Below are 19,661 nucleotides of genomic sequence, written 5' to 3'. Positions count from 1 at the left end.
TTTAATTGATGACGGCCTCTTTTAAATTGCATATTCAATAACTTACAAAACAATTGAGGCTGAAATTGGGATTTTATTTTAGGAATAAGGCCTGTTTTTCTTTAGAAGCCAGAAGGAGGCTAGTATCAGCTACATTTATGCCTTTAGACTATGGGGATATTTTATATATATTTTTGAGCTTCCGCTCAATGTTTGAGATCAATTGACACTCTTTACCATGGCACTTTGAGATTTATTTTAAACTGCAAAACCCTTACGCACCACTGCACTTTGTATACCAGGGTTGGCTGGCCTTCTCTAGTCACTCGTAGGCTCGGTCACTGGTATACTTTTATTTACAAAACCACTTTGAGTTTACTACCTTTTTGTTGTGAATTTTTATTGTTCAGAAATGTGGTGGGTACTCTCTTCGTTCGCTGGCCTTTATCCTGCTAACTGTTCCAAATGTCCGAACTGAATTTGGTAAAAGGGCTTTTATGTACTCTGCGCCATCGTCTTGGAACACCTTACAAAATACTTTAAAACTGGAAGAACTTGTCCCGATTGGTGTTTTTAAATCACTGATGAAGGATTTTGAGGCTGATTCCCTGACCTGTCAATGTTTTTAATTTGCTGTTTTATACTCTTCTGAATTCAATGGTTTTGACTAGATTACTTGTAGTTTGTCTGTCTACATTTTTTTGTAATGAATTGGTGCTGCCTATCTTGGCCAGGGCACTCTTGAAAAATACATTTTAATCTCAATGAGCCCTTCCTGGTTAAATAAAGGTTAAAAAAAGAGAAAAAAAAGAATGTGTGTAACATTGCTAGGGCTAGATTTACAACTGTATGCAACACACACACACACACAATGTCCTTGTCATAACAAGCGCAGTAAAAGGAAAGGAAAACACCAGTGGGTAACGAAAGAAGAGGCAAAGTGCTACAAAACAGGAAAGCAACTATTTTAATTCTCCGCTCCAACTGAAGTTCAACAAGTTTAACATCATCTCAACATTCTTCATCGGATTGAGACAGGCTTGGTTGAGGGGAATACTAGTGCAACAAAAAAGGCACAAAACCACATCTTTGGGGCAAAATTAACCAGAGGTCTTATGTATTGGTACGGAACAGAATAACAAGCCTGATAGAAACATCATCCTTGGTCAAACACAATGCATGTCACTGGTTTATTAAAAACTCAGGTTGTTCATTTACCTGCTCTGAAATGCAGAGGTCCGGAAATAAGTTTCCTTTCTGTCCAAGCTTTGGTCATAAAATAATTTGTGCTAGAATATGTAAATTATTATACTTTCTATTATGAGGCCTGGGCAGTGTTCAGAAGGACACACCGTAGCAACTGTTTGCAACGAAAAAAGGTTATTGTTCAGGCAGTACCTCCCTGTTTCACTAAGTCTCAAAACGCCCTACCTACTGAACATGATCCAGGTAGTAAACGCCTTTAGAGGAAAAGGCTATAGGGACACTCCTAACAGCAAACCAACATCACATTTAGTTTAGTCTATTGCAGAGTCCCTATAGCCTCAGTCTTAACAGAGCCATTTGTGATACCCGACCGGAGTCTATACCGCTGTCGTCCTTTCCCTGAGAGGGGACTTCTTAACATTATATTTTTCTCTAAAACATCAAAATCACATGTTTATGCAACTGCTCCAAATGCTGGTTGGTACATGTCTTTGTAAAGTCAGTCCTAGTACAATAAAAGGGACACTAAGAGAAGATTAGTGCAGGTGGTATAATAACATTTAAATTACAGGGAATTCACAAAAATAGGATATTTTCTAATTCTACAAATATTTCACAATGGTTACTTGTGAATAGCAATGCCTCAATTTGTATCTATGAACTTTCAATAAATTCTTTGCACAATTTCAAGTCCCTATTTATCCAAAATCAACATAATTAATTCTATACAAGAGAGTAATTAATTAGAAACATAGAAATATAATGCAACACAAAACAGTGAGAAAAAACAGCCTCATTCATATGAGCCTCTCTGGGAATAAAGAAACTGATGGCCTGTTATTAAGATGACCCATGATACTTCACTCCGTGCAATTTACATCCACACACACCTGGTGCAATACCACTGATTATGTTGACAGGTTTTGGTGGTAAATGATTTCAGTCATTGTTGGTGTCAAAAAATAGCAACAGACGGTCAACTACCAAAATTACTGTTGGGTGGGGTGATACTTCGGGTGGGAGTCTGAACAGGGAATTTGCTGGGGGTAACGTCAAGGAAAGATACATTTTTTCCTTCCATTTCCAATCGGATGCCATAGAAGCTTTGGGGATGGGGAGCAAACGTGTTGTGACGGGCTTGGGTGGGGGAGGATGGGAAGGAATGGGTAGAGGCAGAAGCAGCTGGGATTGGTTAGATTATACAGACTGGTAGCCGGTGCGACTCTTCCTCCGGCCAATCAGGTAAGAGATAAGCACAAGGACGATTAGGAAGCAGAGGGCCACGCCCACAGCGATGGGCACCAGAAAGCTCAAATCAGAATCCATGAAGCACTCCACGGCTGCCACAGAGAAGAGACAGAAGAAGGGTTAGCGACATTAGCATGCTAGCAATTAGTTAGCAGAAAACACATTTTAGTGAAGAGAGAAGAAACAGGATTTGGTTAAGCTCTTTACAGACAACATGGATGACAAGGCTCGAAAAGCAGCAAGACATCAGATCAGAACCCAGACATTTATCTACAACATGGGGGCGGTTCTGTCAGAGCATATTCGGTGATGGCAGATCTACAACAACACCAGGGATTCTGTCAGAACATGGGCAGTGACAGCAGTTAGGAAAATATTTGGCCATCATCTGCCATCTATAGTCAACCATGTTATAAGTAAGGAATAAGAGTCAGCCAATCAATTCTAAATATATCTACAAGAACTGTTAAATGCCAAATGTTATCAATGGAGTCAAGCAATTTCTTTAACACAAACATCTTCTCCAACTCATTGTTTCATGGGAAAGAGCTTTGCTTCAGGTGAATTGTACATTAAGGTTAACTATGCACAGCACATATCAATTTGTAGTTAAATTAAAATCAACATGTATCCTGATGAGGAAAGATACAACCTCAGCATAGCCAGTGGGGTCATTTAGAAGTGCTCATAGCTAGAGCCTTGGTTTCTCTTTCTCCCAATAAAATATGCGATCAATACAATGAGGATCAGCACAGCCAGAGCAACCCCGACGGCTATAGGAACGAGCCAGCTCCCTGTCGTGTCCGCAATCCTCCGCTGGGTGACAGTAAAGAAAGTGGGCATGAGGGACGTTGCAGGGTGGAAGAAAGGTAAAACATGAAAATCGTGAATGCATGGTCATACTAGGAGGCTTCTCAGTCAAGAATAGTTGGAAAACAAAGAGCAATTTACTAAAATGACCAGGGACCAATAACACTTATTTTCATAATTGTAAAATATAAAAAAATGTTCCACACCATTGTTTTGGGGGACAATTTCCATTCCCATTTATTGCAGCTAAAAGCCTATTGAAAAGGAATTCAAAAATGAACATTTGTTTGGAGTTACACAGAAGAAAATACAATGCATCTTACATTTGGAGGATGGGCCTCTCCTGAAATAGGGATTTCCCTTTTCTTAACATGATGCATTTTGAATTCATACAATAGGAGACATTTAGACTAAATGTAAAGATATCAAACCTGAATGAATCTCAAATGGACAAGCTTCATTGAGTAAGGCACAAATTTGTCACAATCATAACATTGTCAAGTGAATGAAAATTGGGAATAGTAAATGTTAAGATTCCAAAGGGTATTTTAGAATCGACTTTATATAGGGTCTGAGAAGCCAATTTTAGAATCATAGTAACAAACAGGATTTGTAGAAAAGCAGTCCATTTTCCAAGACACATCACACCGGACTGTAATGCAAGAATCAAAAATAATATTTGATAAGGAATAAATTAATCATTCACATAATCTGAAGAAAAATTGGTTGAATCAAAAGCAACTAAAGGCAGCAATCAAATGTATTCATGCTTCATGCTGACCACCGCACTACAACATAATACCCATTGTATCCCATCCTAACAGTACAAAAATATACACATCCTGTGGACAATGACCTTTACTACCGCTCTCTGTCGATAGGTATAACTTACAAGGGGTTAACTGGGCAGGGTTGGGGTTAATTCCATTTAATTTTAGTCAATTCAGGAAGTAAACAAAAATTCACATTCAAATGTTCCTCACTGAAGAGCAGAGAGGACAATTGGAATTAGAAATCAATTTACTGAAATTGACTTGATTGTAAAAATGGAATTGACCCCAGCTCTGTTTACAAGTTCCCCTTACTAACTGGCAGCTTTCTGGCGCAACACTGGAGCAAAGACTATACTATACACAGGTGTAATATTGCAGCATGCATTTTGAACTTAAGTCAAACTTACTGAACAATTGAATGCATTTATATGTACAAAATAATCACCATCTGCAAAGAACACATTTGAATGGCAGCAAATAAGTCAACTACAGCTATCCCTTTTTGAAACCTAATGCCAACATGTCATGACGGGAGAGGGGGTTTGGTTTCATTTCTCCTTTCAGGTTCATCTTTTACATCCTCATGGACTTTTCAGAGTTAAAGTAACACTTCAAGGTAGATTTCACAGCCAGTCAGTCAAAGGGTTAACACATAATTCTGAGACAAACAGACATTAGTGGCAAACATTATGTCAACTAGTGCCGTGTGTGAACATATAGGGGCAGAGCCCTTGTTTGGTAACGTCAACTTGGAGAAGGCACTACATGCCAATATTATCATTGTTTTTTAAATGTGGCCACACAGATTTCAGTCGTAAAGTCTTCCCTTTCCAGATGCAAACTACTGTGACTAGTGGATTATCAGTAAGGTGAGAGAGGAGAGCGAAGCAGCAGACCTTTATCCTGGTTAGTTAGTAAGGAGTTCCTGAGACAAATCAACAAAGCTACTCAATGTAGTTGAGCTGCGAGGCAAATTCTAAAATGTTCAAGTTGTCAAAATGTTGTGCTGCTACAATGAATTGTGAGGATGAATGAAAACACAAAAGAAAGGTTCAACTAAAATGTACAGACATTAAATAAAAACATATGAAACAAAAAAAGGTGAGGGAGAGGGGGAGGGAGCATGATTCACAGTGACAAGGGCACAACACCCAATCGTCACAACTCCTCGTGAAAATGTGCAAACAGTAGCACAAGTACTCTGACCGGAGTTTCTATAAAATGTGCTACTTGATCAAAAGAGAGCCTACACTGAACAAGAATCTGGAAAGTGATGCAAGGAAATGGAGTGTCATAAGAAACAATCACTTTCAGATATGCTGCAATAAATAAGGCCTTCTATACTGTACAGAGGCAGAGAATCCTGCACTGCTCCTTTCAACAAGGGGGGGGGGGGGGGGGGCACAGACAAAGCAAATCAAACAAAAAGGGAGATTACACAAAGAACATGGGTGGTCCAACCTGGTCCTGGAGAGCGTTTTGAGTATTCAGAATTACCTGAACAAAGCTACTCAAGTCTAAACCTAAGCGAAGCTAGCCTAATCTCAAGTCTAAAAGCAGCTCTTAAGAGTGGCTGAAGTAAATAGACTATAGTCTGACTACTCCAGTTTGTGAGTCAGTCATTAATGGAAAGATTACACAGCCAATCCAGGATCAGGTTTTGGGACCCCCCCCCCTGACACATAAGGATCAAACTGTGTTCTGGATTCATGATCACAGATAGCTATTTAGAGGGTTTGATATCCCACATAGGTCTTCCTTCGACCAATCACGTAAGCAATCACTACAATGAGAATCAAGATGGCCAGGGCGGCACCAACAATGACTGGGATTAAGATGCTGGTGTCATCCAGTGAACATTCATGGGCTGCAGACGAGAGAGAGAATCAATGAGAATGACTCGGAACATCTCATCTTCTCATGCTCATTTGGTTGTTAATCAGTTTAAGCAGGGGCAGAAACATGGCATAGTATAAAATACATATGAACATTTTAGTCATTTAGCAGACACTCTTATCCAGAGCAACTTAAACGAGCAATTAGGGTTAAGTGCCTTACTCAAGGGCACAGATTTTGTTTACTTAGTTGGCTCGGGGATTCGAACCAGGAACCTTTCGGTTACCCACGCAACGCTATTAACCGCTAGGCTACCTGCTACTCTAAATACTTAGCTGTTTCTCAAACTGGACAGTTGACCTATTCTACTGATACCAAGAGTGGTTATTATGGCCTATGCCTCAGTTTCAAGCATATTTGCTGCATTTGGCTCTAGTAACCCTAGTAAACTGTAGCATATGGCTAACACAACACAAAGGTATTGATAACAATTCACCATCTCAGAGTCACCTACCTGTAGCAAATTCCCCTTTTTCAACCCCAAAGGGCTGGACACGAAGCTTGAACGTGTAGAGAGTGAGCGTTTCGGTGACAGTTAATGTCTGCTCCTTGTTGCACATGTAGGAGCTGCCTACCGCCGCCACCCAAATGGACATGTTGGTATTGGCTGCAACAACAGCCACCCCTGGACGTAACACACAGAGTGAGCAAAGAGAGTAGAGGTTTTAATATGCATTGTATATACTGTGTATGTATGTAATGTATAGTGTTTATTTCTTATAAAGCCGCACTGTGTCCAAGACAACTTTCCCCTGGGGGACAATAAAGTTTATCCTATACTATCGTCCAAATAGGGACTTGGTTTACTACGCTAGTGCTTTCTGAAAGGGTTTGTAGTGCTAGGTTGCCTACCAGTGGCTGGTTTCACTGTGACGTTCAAAGCGTGCAGGTGGAACTTCTTGCTGTCCTGTAACGAGCAAGGAAACCCCTTGAACAGGAGACAAACGGACCTTACGCTGCATCCTACCGCCTTAGTCCAGCTGTCTACAAGTTAAATGCAGACAACCAGGATAATAACGGCCTTGGTTTCAGATATTTGGCCTCGTCAACTTACGTTGTTGAAAGTGAACATGATGTTGATTGTGTCCGATGTCAGTATGAGGATGCTGCTGTTGACCCCACATGCCCCGCCCACTTCAGTCGCACTGGGCACCAGGTTGATGGTCTCCACTTTCTAATAAAGGGGAAAGGGAGTGTGGGATACCTAGTCAGTTGTACAACAACGCATTCAACTGAAAACACAGGTTGATAAACAACAAGAACATTAACATACTAGTAACAACAACCTATCTTCATAGACAAGTCAAGTTCTCTGCGACAAACATGTCTGAACCCTTTCTACTGAACAGGCAAATTGCATGATAACATCAAAAGAGCCCATTTTAAAATGGCTATACTATGTTTATACATACGTCTCCTTGCTTGAAGCCGATCCGCAGGCCGAAGGTGGCCATTAAGCAGGCTGTACTGTTGAAGTCGGGTGCGATGCTGTAATTTCCAGTGGTGGGTGTGGGCAGTGTAGGGGTAGGGGTAGAAGTGGGGGCAGCTGTGGTGGTAACGGTCGTGGTGGGCGCCACAGTGGAGGAGGTTAGGTCAGCAGTGCATACAGTGTCTGTGTAAGGACAGAGAAAGACTTTTCAGAGAACCAACAGGGTTGGGATCAATTCAGTAAGTAATCTGATATTCAGTTCACTTCTTGAATTGATTGTATTGAAATGGAATAGACTTCAAACCTGGAGAACAGACACAGTAATAGTGTTTGACATAATGCACAATAAATCAGATCATTTTGTCACAGTTGATCCTACAATGGCCTGATGCTTGTTCTCGTACAACCTACCGGTGTCACTTTTGCTGCCGTTTGTGACAAATGCCTGTAAAGTAACATCATACAGTGTCTGAGTGACAGACTCTACTCTCTGGACATTTTCGCTCTTGCAGGAGTAGTAGGTATCCACACCCACGTTGGTGATCCTTGGCTTTGCTGTCACAGACTTGGTTTCTAAACCCAAGAGAGATTCAGTCAAATATCAGTATGCGTCATATCAACTACAGTACCGAAGTGGTATATCATGAATGAACAGTATCATGACAAGGCTGTGTAGTCACTAGTTACCGTTTGACGTGGAGTTGGTGAAGACGTTTGAGTCATTGAGGTTGTAGGTGAAGACAATGGAATCTACTTGGTACGTTTTGTTGTCCTTGGTGAATTCAACCGCCCAGCTGTGCCCGTCTCCAAAACCGAGTTTCAATGTTGATGTTGTGTTATTGCAGATGCTCCCTTCTGTTGTCACATTTTCAGGCAGCACAAACAGAACCGTTTCACTCTGAAAGGGGCCGAAAACATTGGACAGTCATTAAGTGACAAGAGGGGAATCCCATTCCTGTCAAGTACTTTCTCAGGAACAGGGCTATTTCAGATGCTTAGGTCATGAGAAAATAGTATTGTTGACATAACTTAACAGTGTGTCCGTTCTTATGATGGATTAGGAGGAAAAAAAGGAACAAAATAATATATTTTATATCCTGGGAAATATCTAGGCCTATAAATCAGACTGAGATGGGAAGAGAAGACATACATACATACATACATACACAGAAATACATTTTTTTTTTTTTATATATATAAGGGCTATAACTGATGAACCCTGGTGAAATAGACAAGCCATGACAATTACAGGATACAGTTGTGGCCCCAAATAATGGCACCCTTGCACTTTTTTCAAGTAACTCACAATGTCCCACCAAAATAAGTTGAAATTGACTAAAGTATTTGGACTCCACAATTCTTTATTTCACTGTTATTACAGAACCTTTATTTTTTATTCAGAACTTAATATATCCATTTAAAATAAACAAATGGCATTGACAAAATTATCCACACCCTAGACTTAATATTTGGTCAAAATAACCATAATCAAGCACATCCTATAGCCATTGATGAGCTTCCTGAACCTCTGCACTGGAAGTTTGGCCCACTCCTCATGTAAACGGTTCCAGTTCTCCCAGATTTGAAGGGTGCCTTCTACCAACTGCTGTTTTCAGATCTCTCCACAGGTTTTCAATGGGATTTAGATCTGGGCTCATTGCTGGCCACTTCAGAACAGTCCAGCGTTTTGTCTTGAACCATTCCTGGGTGCTTGGGGTCAGTCCTGCTGGAAGAACCATGATATTCGATGGAGACCAAGCTTTCTGACACCGGGTCCGACATTGCGCTCTAAAAGGCCTTGGTATTGTCCTGATTTCATGCATACGTTCAAGACTCCAACCTAAGTGTATGTAAACTCCCGACTTCAACTGTATATATATACCGAGATCATGTGACACTTAAATAAGGTCCACCTGTGTGCAATCTAACTAATTATGTGACTTCTGATGGTAATTGGTTGCACCAGATCTTATTTAGGGGCTTCATAGCAAAGGGGGTGAATACATATGCATGCAGCAATTTTCTGTAATTTTTTTCATTTCACTTCACCAATTAGGACCATTTAGTTTATGTCCATTACATGAAATCCAAATAAAAATCTATTTAAATTACAGGTTGTAATGCAACAAAATAGGAAAAATGCCAAGGGGGATGAATACTTTATTTGGCACTGTATGTCTTTCTCTCAGCAGTGGGGTCCTCTTGGGTCTACTACCATATAAATCCCTTAAGGGGCCCCTTAGTGGCCAAGTCCAGGGAGGTTGGCTACAGTGGCATCGGCCTCAAACTTCTTGTTAACGTTACATACAGTGGAAATATGAACATCAAGGTCTCTGGAGATTGTCCATGCTTGGCTACAATCTTGTATCTGACCTCAAATAATTTTCTGGTTTTCTTTCTTTCCACTATGCTCATTGCGGTACACAGTGACACAAAATAGGAGAATGAGTCCTTTTCTCTATTCAAACTGGTTGAATTATTTATTTTTATTTTTTATATAGTAGACACCTGCAACTCACCACAGACGAGTTCAATTCCAAAATAAAGGAGAATCACCTGCTTGAAATTAATTATTTGTAACTACTTCCAGAAGGTGCCAATAATATTGTCTGGGCCATTTTATGATTTCTTTGTGGAATAAGCTAACATTTAGTAAATTATTCAGATTTCTTTTTTTTTCAACTGCAAACCAAATACATGAATATGTGGATACCAAAATATGTATTAATTTCAAGACTTTTCAGGAAGAAATGGTTCATTACTTGAAAAAAGTGCAAGAGTGTCAATATTTTGGCTCACAACTATTTAGTCAACAGGGGAAAAAAACTAAACAGAAAATGGATGAACAGAAGACATTTCTCAGCAGCTGGGCTAAACCCCTATACCCAGAGTCAATATTCATGTAGTCCGTTTATTTGTGTGGCTGTTCTTAGCTCGCTTAATGTTCTGTTCAGTAGCCAACTAGCACTCACGTGGCTGCAAGTAATGCTTAAGTTGTAAAAAGTGTATTGATATAAGTAGGACAGATGATGACTGAGAAGAAAAAAAAACATATCGGAGTTGTCTTTCGATGGCTATGCATATTCATGGCATGAGGCTAGTAGCATAGCATCCTTCTCCCTTGATACCTGGACTGTTTTAGGAGTTCTCTAAAGGCTTAGATGTACTAGCCTGCAAATTAAAAACCATTTAAATAGGAGTAAATATACAGATTACGCACCTTATTTACACCAACTTCATAGGTGACGGAGAAGTTGACCATCAAATTGGCGTAGAGGCATAATTTATTCTCTGTGTTGTTGACTGACACCTCAGTCGCATGTGACAGGTGGAGTTCTGCAATAGAAATAAAGTCTTGCATTTCATAATGAGAAGACAAAAAAACATGAGGCAGATGTGTAAATAAACCCCTTTTCAATAAATTCAAAATAAACGCACATCTTACCAGCATAGGTAGGCTAGTCGAACATGCGTTTTGGATATTTTCTACTTCCCTTATAAGTAGCCTAATGGCCTCAAATCACTGTAAAAGTTTTACCTTCACTTTAACCTTCACTTTTAAACTGTTGAATAAACCGTTCATCAGCAGATTACTCTCACATGGGACTAAATGGTAGGTCATGGTTAGGCTTGACCTGGAGTGACAGGGACCACGTCACCCCGAGTGACCTGATATCAGAGGCCCTAGCTTGCAACAGAGGACTCTGGGGCCATTTCTCAGACCAAATGAACACATTGATGTAAATATAAACTTTATGCATATGGGGGGGGGGCGACCAGAGATTTACTACTGATAACAAAACTAGGATTCTGACTGTATTGAATATTAAAAGTGAATCGTGGCAGACAAGTGATTGTTGTAGCAGCTGCTGTCTATCTAACTGGGAGGGTCTAAGACACAGTTCCCCAACTGCTTTTATTTGCCCCCCCCCCTCCCAAATTATTATGATTTTTTTTTTTTAAGTATATTTTTTTCTTGTTGGACAGAAGACTAAAAACACCAGGAAATCCGCTCCAAGTGATTTTCATTTTTTAAATCTGTTACCAAGTATAATAGAGAGTCGTGATCATAATACAAATAATAATTAATTGGATTTATATAGTGCTTTTCCACCAACTGGGGTACTCAAAGCGCTTTACATAGTAGGGGGAAACTCACCTTACCCCCTATCAATGTGTAGCACCCACCTCAGTGCTGCATAGTAACCATTTTTGTGCCAGAATGCTCACCACACATCAGCTATCAAAACAAATTGTATTTGTCACATGCACCGAATACCTTAGTGAAATGCTTACTTAACTGCATTGTTGGTTAACGGCTTGTAAGAAAAATAAGTTAAGAAAGTATTTACGAAAATAAAATGCATGTAAAAAATACATATAAAAATAAATAATTAAAGCACAACAATAAAGTAATGAGGCTATATACAGGGGGTACCGGTACAGAGTCAATGTGCGGGGGCACAAGTTAGTTGAGGTATTATGTACATGTAGGTACAGTGACTATGCATAGATAATAAACAGATAGTAGCAGCAGCGTAAAAATGGAGGTGAGGGTCAATGAAAATAGTCCGGGTAGCCATTTGAATAGCTGTTCAGGAGTTATGTCTTGGGGGTAGAAGCTGTTAAGAAGCCTTTGGGACCTAGACATGGTGCGCCAGTAACGCTTGCCGTGCGGTAGCAGAGAGAACAGTCTATGACTAGGGTGGTTGGAGTCTGACAATTTTTAGGGCCTTCATCTGACAACGCCTGGTATAGAGGTCATGGATGGCAGGAATCTTGGCCACAGTAATGTACTGGGGCGTACGCACTACCCTCTGTAGTGGGGCGTACGTACTACCCTCGTAGTGCCTTGCGGTCGGAGGCCGAGCAGTTGCCATACAAGGCAGTGATGCAACCAGGATGCTCTCGATGGTGCAGCTGTAGAACATTGAGGATGTGAGGACCCATGCCAACTCTTTTCAGTCTCCTGAAGGGGAATAGGTGTTGCCTGCCCTCTTCACAACTGTCTTGGTGTGTTTGGACCATGATAGTTAGTTGGTCGTGTGGACACCAATGAACTTGAAGCTCTCAACCTGCTCCAAAACAACCCCTTTGATGAGAATGTGGGCGTCCTGTAGTCCACGATCATATATCCTTTGTCTTGATCACATTGAGGGAGAGGTTGTTATCCTAGGCACCACACTGCAGGTCTCTGACCTCCTCCCGAAAGGCTGTGTCATCGTTGTTAGTGATCAGGCCTACCACTGGTTGTGTCATCAGCAAACTTAATGATGGTGTTGGAGTCGTGCCTGGCCGTGCAGTCATGAGTGAACATGGAGTACAGGAGGGGACTGAGCCCGCACCCCTGAGGGGCCCCTGTGTTGAGGATCAGTGTGGCAGGTGTTGTTACCTACCCTTACCACCTGGGGGCAGCCCGTCAGGAAATCCAGGCTCCAGTTGCAGAGGGAGGTGTTTTGTCCGAGGGTCCTTAGCTTAGTGATGAGCTTTGAGGGCACTATGGTGTTGAACGCTGAGATGTAATCAATGAATAGAATTCTCACATAGGTGTTCCTTTGGTTCGGGTGGGAAAGGACAGTGTGGAGTGCAATAAAGATTGCATCATCTGTGGATCTGTTGGGCGGTATGCAAATTGGAGTGGGTCTAGGGTTTCTGGGATGATGGTGCTGATGTGAGCCATGACCAGTCTTTCAAAGCACTTCATGGCTACAGACGTGAGTGCTACGGGTCGGTAGTCATTTAGGCTGGTTACCTTGGTGTTCTTGGACACAGAGACTATGGTGGTCTGCAGGGGCGGACTGAAACAACAATTCAGGCCAGGAATTTGACTCCATCCCAGGACACCCTGTTCCCGCAAAGCACCACACCCTGTTCACGCAAACCCCCAGACGGCTAATTTTGTAGGCTAACCCTATTTGTTAAAGTAACGGGTACCAAACTAGTTATACATTTGGCCACTATGTTCATTGGGGAAGAAAGTTATCCACATTGCAAAATACAAACATTTGGGACTGACCAACAAGTAGCCTATCTGAACACTGAGTAAGGTAAACTATGGTTATGGGTCCACCATCAATCTCACTAGGAATACACCAACCATAGCACATACAAATGTACAAGGCTAGACACACAAAACAATTAGCCTACACTTTTTTAAAAAGAGAATGAGATATACAGAGTTAGCTCAAATGATTCTCTCTATATTCAAGTATCAAGCATATCAAAAAACTTCACACACACATTCACTGAACATAAGCTACAACAATGTAAGTAAGTATAATACAAAAGTCAAAAAAGCACTCTTCTTACAATGTTCACTCACTGGTTCACTCACTGGTGCCCATAAAGCAAACAGCACAAAAATAAACACATCTACACACTGAGTCAATGAAATTGAACATTGGCTCCATAACTGCAAGTATAATACGAAAGTCCCAAAAAACATGCCTCTGTACAAAAGCTTTAACTCACAGCAAATTGTCTTTCACCCATGTCAGCCTGTAATTACCACTAGTAAACCAGCAGGTGGCACAGTAACTCACTGGCATCTTGTCAATGTCGTCATCTTTGTCAAGTCCCATAAGAATCTCCCTCTCGGTTGCCATCAAAAGGAACGTTTCAAGGTTATCTTGAGTGAGGGAGGTTTAGGCTGTTCTTCATGAATTTCAGGGTGGAGAAGGTCCTCTCACAAGCCACTTGAGTGATGGATAGCGTGAGGAGGAACTTGTAGCCCAAACCAATGATGTGAAAGACTTCCTTGAGCAAATTGTACTGAGACAGGAGAAGATTGCAGCACATCGGGCAGTTTTTACACGTGGAACAACTTCTGCTCACCAACTCCACACTTTCATCAGGATCCTCAAAGCCTTCCCATGATTCATCACTGGCGGCAGCAGCCCTGGTGTTGTACTCCTCCAATGCTGACTGTTTCAGTCTTTGCCACTGTTGTGCAAGGCTGATCAGTTCAGCCTGCGATGCCTCAACAGTGGCATGTTCATCACATTCCAGTAAGCAGTCGCTGAGCTCCTTCATGGCTGTCTTTGGAAGGCCCTTTTCTCTGATCTCAGGAAAATGCTTCGGATTCATGCAGGAGACATCTGCACACAGCACCGTGTTTGCTGCATAATGGCGGTGAATACTTTCAACAAGTGTCCAGTACCACATTGTGAATCTTGATTTTGTAATCCATGTCAGCATGAGCAATGGACTCATCTTCTGCTAACTCACCTGGTTCTCTTCATTTTTTTTGTTCTCTTCTCTGGGAGAGCAGTCTGAGCTTCAGCATCACAGTCCTGCTGCTCCTCCAGAATGCCATTGGTCCACCCAACAAAGTTGTTTGCTGCCCTCTTCACACCCACAAAGTCTCGGGCAGACTTTCTCAGGTTATCCTCCATTCCTGTCACCAAGTGCTGTGCTGTTACGATATCCATGCCACTTGTTTGCAAGTATTTAGAGAGAGGGGACGTCTGCTCAAGAATCCTGAGAAAAACCTCAGCTGTAAGTATGGTTTCATGCTTCAGGAGAGCATCCTTGTACCCTTGGGCCTTGCATCGGATGGCAGGTTTTCTGTTCGCATCATTTTCAATTCTTTCCATCGTGATGACCACATCCGTGTGAAGTGCATGGTCAGGCTTTGCAAAGCCTACAAATACTTTCCTCAAGGCCTCAACTTTGACCCACCAGTCTGTTTCACCAATTGCATCAAGCCGTCTGCGTCTCCTGTCCTCACTGGTTTCCTCCCTTAGCTTCACACACTTGTAGGAATCTTGAACGAACACAGCAATGTCATTCAATAGTGAGAAAAGGGATTCACTTGCCAAACCCCAGTGGTGTCAGTTAGCACAAGGTTGAGGACACCATATGTGTACTTGGATAGGAAACTATCCTGTTAGAAATGCTTAGAAGACCCTGTATTGTCCTGCATATTAGCTACTCAGCCTGTTGCATTACCAACACACTGTTTGATATCTTTGTCCATCTCTCAAGGGTCTTTTTCACAAGGTCCACAAAGTACTGTCCAGTCGATGACTCACGGTCAATGACCGCAATGAGTCTCTCGTGGACATCAGTGAAATATCGCAGAACTACTGCCCACTGGTCTTTGGATGTTAAATCCTGTGTTGTGTCCATTTGTACTGAGATCATCCCTGCCTTTCTCACTTCAACAGCAATTGTCTACTGAATCAACATTCTGACTTCAATTACTTTATTTGCTGTTGTTTTGGACATCATAGTTACCAAGAACCCTCTCCCTTTACTTTCCATCTGCTTCTTGCTCTTCTCAATGCAATCACTAACATGCTCAGGTAGGAAGATATCATATTTGCTTAGCAACAATATAAGCTCAAGAAACTTGCCATGATTGACAGCCATGTTTTCCAAGTTATATGCAGCTTCGTGTCTGTGTCCTCCGTAGCTAAGCCCACATTTACCAATAATTTGAACTACCTCAATCACATGTTCCATGACCTGCCTCCTCTTTCTGACCTGTTTTAGTTGAACTGACATTTGCTTATCACTCAGAAGGGTACGGATGTCTGTTTTGCTGGCTCTGAGGAAAAAGGCTTCTGCACTTTCTCTATGGTTCTTGCTTCTCTCATGTTCCTGTACGCTCTGATGGGCATGTTTCAGGCCTACATGCCTCCTTTGACAAATGCACTATCACTGGCTGAAGGTTTTGCGAACGAAAGACATACTGAGCAGGGACAAGGAGTGAGTTACTTCATTGTATGTCAGCCATTTTCTGTTTGTGCCATCTTTGGAGTGGAATACATTCGGAATGACTGGGGGGTTTGTTTTGGGTGGTACTGAAAAGAATAAGTCAAAATCCTTGGACTGAGGACGGGCAAAATAATCAAATGGATTTGCAGTGCTTTCACTGTCTCTTTTCCCTGTACTATGCTCTGTACATCTGGTTGCTCTGCAGAACGAGATTAACATTGTAAATAACCTAAACTTAAACTTGTATTACTTGTGCAGTCATTGATTGTATGCCCCCCGATTACAGTCCTACTGATAATCTCATAAATAAAGAACATATTAACCTAAAATCATAGCCTATATGTTTAGGTTTGTGCTCGGGTTGTACCTGAAGGTTCCTGCTCTGAGTCTGACTCTGAACTGACGTAGACGCTCTAGTGCTGCTGCTGCTTCCTTCTCCACCTTTGCAAAGAAAATACTATTATCAGACTCACTATAATTAGTGTATCAGTAGGCTCTTAATTTTTCACAGAGCTGTATATTATTGTAGTAACTTGTAAATGCTGGTACTAATGGCGCTAATGATCTTTGTCATTGCCTGTGCTGTGTCACACAGGCTGCTGTGTCACACAGGCTACTGTGTTACATTCATGGATGTATTATAGTTACATTACTGTAGCCTGTTTCGCTGTACAGTGTATGTGCACTTTCCCTCGCTTATGTGGCATGAATCATGACCGAATGCTGGCATGTCCATAGTCTAAGTTTACTATTTTTTACGAGTTGAAACGTATATATTGCCTTCAATGTCATTATGATCACTGTTGCACTCATTGCCATGATATAATTCCTCCACGAAGACGTGCAAACTGTTTAGCCTACTGGCCGTTGTGTCACTATTATTAACTAGGCTACTTAGCTAACCATGCTGGGTGTGTGTGTTTTAGCTAGTGTTTTTGACTCCCTTACTGGTCCCTTACTGGCAAACATGTTGCTTATTTTGCAGCTTCTGTGGCAAGGGCCTTTCTCTTTTTTTATTCTCACTCTCTGCTCCACCTTTCCTTTTCTGGCCGTCCATTTCGCCATGTGACTTGTCGAAAATGTTGTCGGTAGAGAAGCAGGTTGACGGTTGCTATGTGCGTCGCGGAGAGACCTGATGTCATTTTTGGCACGGGGACACTGCAGCGAGAGGGAGAGTCACGCCTGATGCGTGGATTCTCCGTCAACTCATTCCTGCTTACTATATTGTCGCTTGTCAAGTTTACTATTCATGACATAGAAGTCATTTAGCTTATCTGGTAGGCTCGTGTCACTGGGCAGCTCGCGGCTGTGCTTCCCTTTGTAGTCCGTAATAGTTTGCAAGCCCTGCCACATCTGACGAGCGTCAGAGCTTGGTGTTGTCTTAGTCCTGTATTGAAGCTATGCCTGTTTGATGGTTCGTTGGAGGGCATAGCGGGATTTCTTATAAGCTTCTGGGTTAGAGTCCCACTCCTTGAAAGCGGCAAATCCAGCCTTTAGCCCAGTGCGGATATTGCCTGTAATCCATAGCTTCTGGTTGGGGTATGTACGTACGGTGCACCAGCTGTTATTGACAAATAGACACAGACCGACAACCTCGACTCGGTGAAACATAATATTTGACAGTTTTTAATGTCTCGTTGGTAGGATAGTCTTAATAGGAGCTCATCCAGTTTGTTATCCAATGATTTCACGTTGGCTAATAGGACTGATGGTAGAGGCAGATTACACACTCGCCGTCAAATCCTTACAAGGGACCCTGACATACTTTCCCGATATCTTGGCTCTTCTTCATGTAAATGATGGGGATTTGGGCCTTGTCCAGTGTCTGAAGTAAATCTTTCTCAGCTGACTCTTTAAGAAAAAGTATTCATCCAGTACGAGGTGAGTAATCGCTGTCCTGATATACAGAAGCTCTTTTCGGTCATAAGAGACAGTGGCAGAAACATTATGTACAATATAAGTTACAAATAAAGCACACAAAAAACACAATAGCACAATTGGTTAGGAACCTGTAAAACAGCAGCCATCTACTCCGGCACAAGGTGGGGACATGAGGAGTGATATGCCAATTAGGAATGAGGGGGATGATTAGGTGGCCATGATGGAATGTAGCCAAGTTGGGGCTTTACCCATGAGGGTGGTGAACACCCCTACTCTTACAATACGTTTTATGGGATTTTGATTTACCAGTCAAATGGGCAATGTCCCCAAATTTAATCAAGGTTTGAAATGATTATATTTTTGTCAAATATGATCCGTTTAGCTTTCTTCCAGTCAATTTGTAGTCTAAACGTATGTATTGTTATGTTCCTCCCCCCGGACGGCTGGATCTAGTTGATCCCTTGTTTAAGATTTCACAGCAGTCAGCAGCCGTTTCACAATTGAACAACACTGTTGGGAAAGGGCAATCAAGAGATGCTTGGTCATGAGTTGCTACAGATTGTATGCGAGCTAATGTTAAAAACCAACGACTGTTGGTGTCCATTACTTGGCGTTACAGGAAAGCAGGTTAGTTTGTATGGGGCTCTCTTGTAATGGACACCAATCTTTGGTATATCACTTTATCTGGGGTAAAATCTGTACCTAGGTCATGAGACAACTTCCTGATCAACAAGCAAGGTAACGTTAGCTATCGAAGATACAACCTTCGAGGTGTGAATCCTTAATTTAAATTTAAACCAAAAGTTTGGATTGAACTGGATGTACAACAGTAACTAGTTGTTAACTACGAAAATGTCATGCAACGAAGTGACTAACGACGTTAGCAGATTAGTAACTAGCTAGATAGGTGTTCTGAGCCAAGTCATCTTATCACATGTTCCAAATAAATTGGGTGAATGCAACTGGTGGATTGTTGACAGGTTAAGGTTTGATAGACACAATAATGACGATATAAAGCCAAATACAATGTCTAAACATGACATTGGGTTATAGCCAAAGACAGAGGGAAAAACTCGTCATTTTCCCTGTCCATCCGGGAAGAAGTCTTATCTGCAACTGCTAAATAACACAACAGGCGCATTACCTAGCTAAATAAGCATGACAGGTCAACAGTTCCATGAACTTCAAGTCTGAGATTATGGACAGCAATTTCTTTTTTGAAACAACGTTAAACTAAATTATAGTTAACGTTTGTTTGCTAACTACTGGCGTAGAAAAGAAATAGCTATCAAGCTAACAACCTGGTAGAGGATAGGCCTGAAGTGACGGAGCACCGAAAGTTTCCTCTTTTGTGACCCACAATATTAGCCAACGGTGACACAAAACAAAATTAATTTCAATTGTCTAAACATACCATTTCCAAGAGCCAGGAAGAAAACCACAAACGCGCACCAAAACATGATAACTTGGTAGCCAAAACACTTCAACCGGAAACAACGGCGTTCGACTTCGGCTCCCTTCCAAATGTGCAGCTCCCGCAGAAGCACCAGGAAATTAAAGTCATATGACCTGCGGGCAGAGCTTCCTATATACTAAGCACGTATCGGAACTCCACAATAAATGTGCTTTGAATAAACTTAGTTGCTACTTCTCCCCCTGAATAAGTGACAAAATATGGATTTTGTAGAATCATGTTCCTGTTTATTTTGTGACACATA

At 41.6% G+C, this 19,661-nt stretch overlaps 1 protein-coding gene across 2 annotated transcripts; it reads right to left on the bottom strand.

The window, feature by feature from the left end:
- Positions 1-923: 923 nt before the first annotated feature.
- Positions 924-19,656, bottom strand: LOC109864879 (lysosome-associated membrane glycoprotein 2). 2 transcript variants are annotated; one of them, XM_020452904.2, is made up of 9 exons: positions 19,358-19,656; positions 10,562-10,677; positions 8,029-8,239; positions 7,753-7,914; positions 7,325-7,524; positions 6,967-7,086; positions 6,765-6,819; positions 6,367-6,537; positions 924-2,525 (listed from the first exon to the last, which is right to left on the bottom strand). In XM_020452904.2, the coding sequence occupies exons 1-9, from the start codon at positions 19,401-19,403 to the stop codon at positions 2,383-2,385; spliced, it is 1,224 nt and encodes a 407-aa protein (XP_020308493.1). In that variant the 5' UTR covers positions 19,404-19,656; the 3' UTR covers positions 924-2,382. The 2 variants fall into 2 exon arrangements, with proteins under 2 accessions (XP_020308493.1, XP_020308494.1); XM_020452905.2 differs by having other exon boundaries at positions 931-5,883; positions 19,358-19,634.
- Positions 19,657-19,661: the final 5 nt, after the last annotated feature.

This window comes from Oncorhynchus kisutch, linkage group LG19 (assembly GCF_002021735.2).
Source record: "Oncorhynchus kisutch isolate 150728-3 linkage group LG19, Okis_V2, whole genome shotgun sequence".
In the NCBI taxonomy this organism is placed as follows: Eukaryota; Metazoa; Chordata; class Actinopteri; order Salmoniformes; family Salmonidae; genus Oncorhynchus; species Oncorhynchus kisutch.
This window is presented reverse-complemented; position numbering and strand designations above follow the sequence as displayed.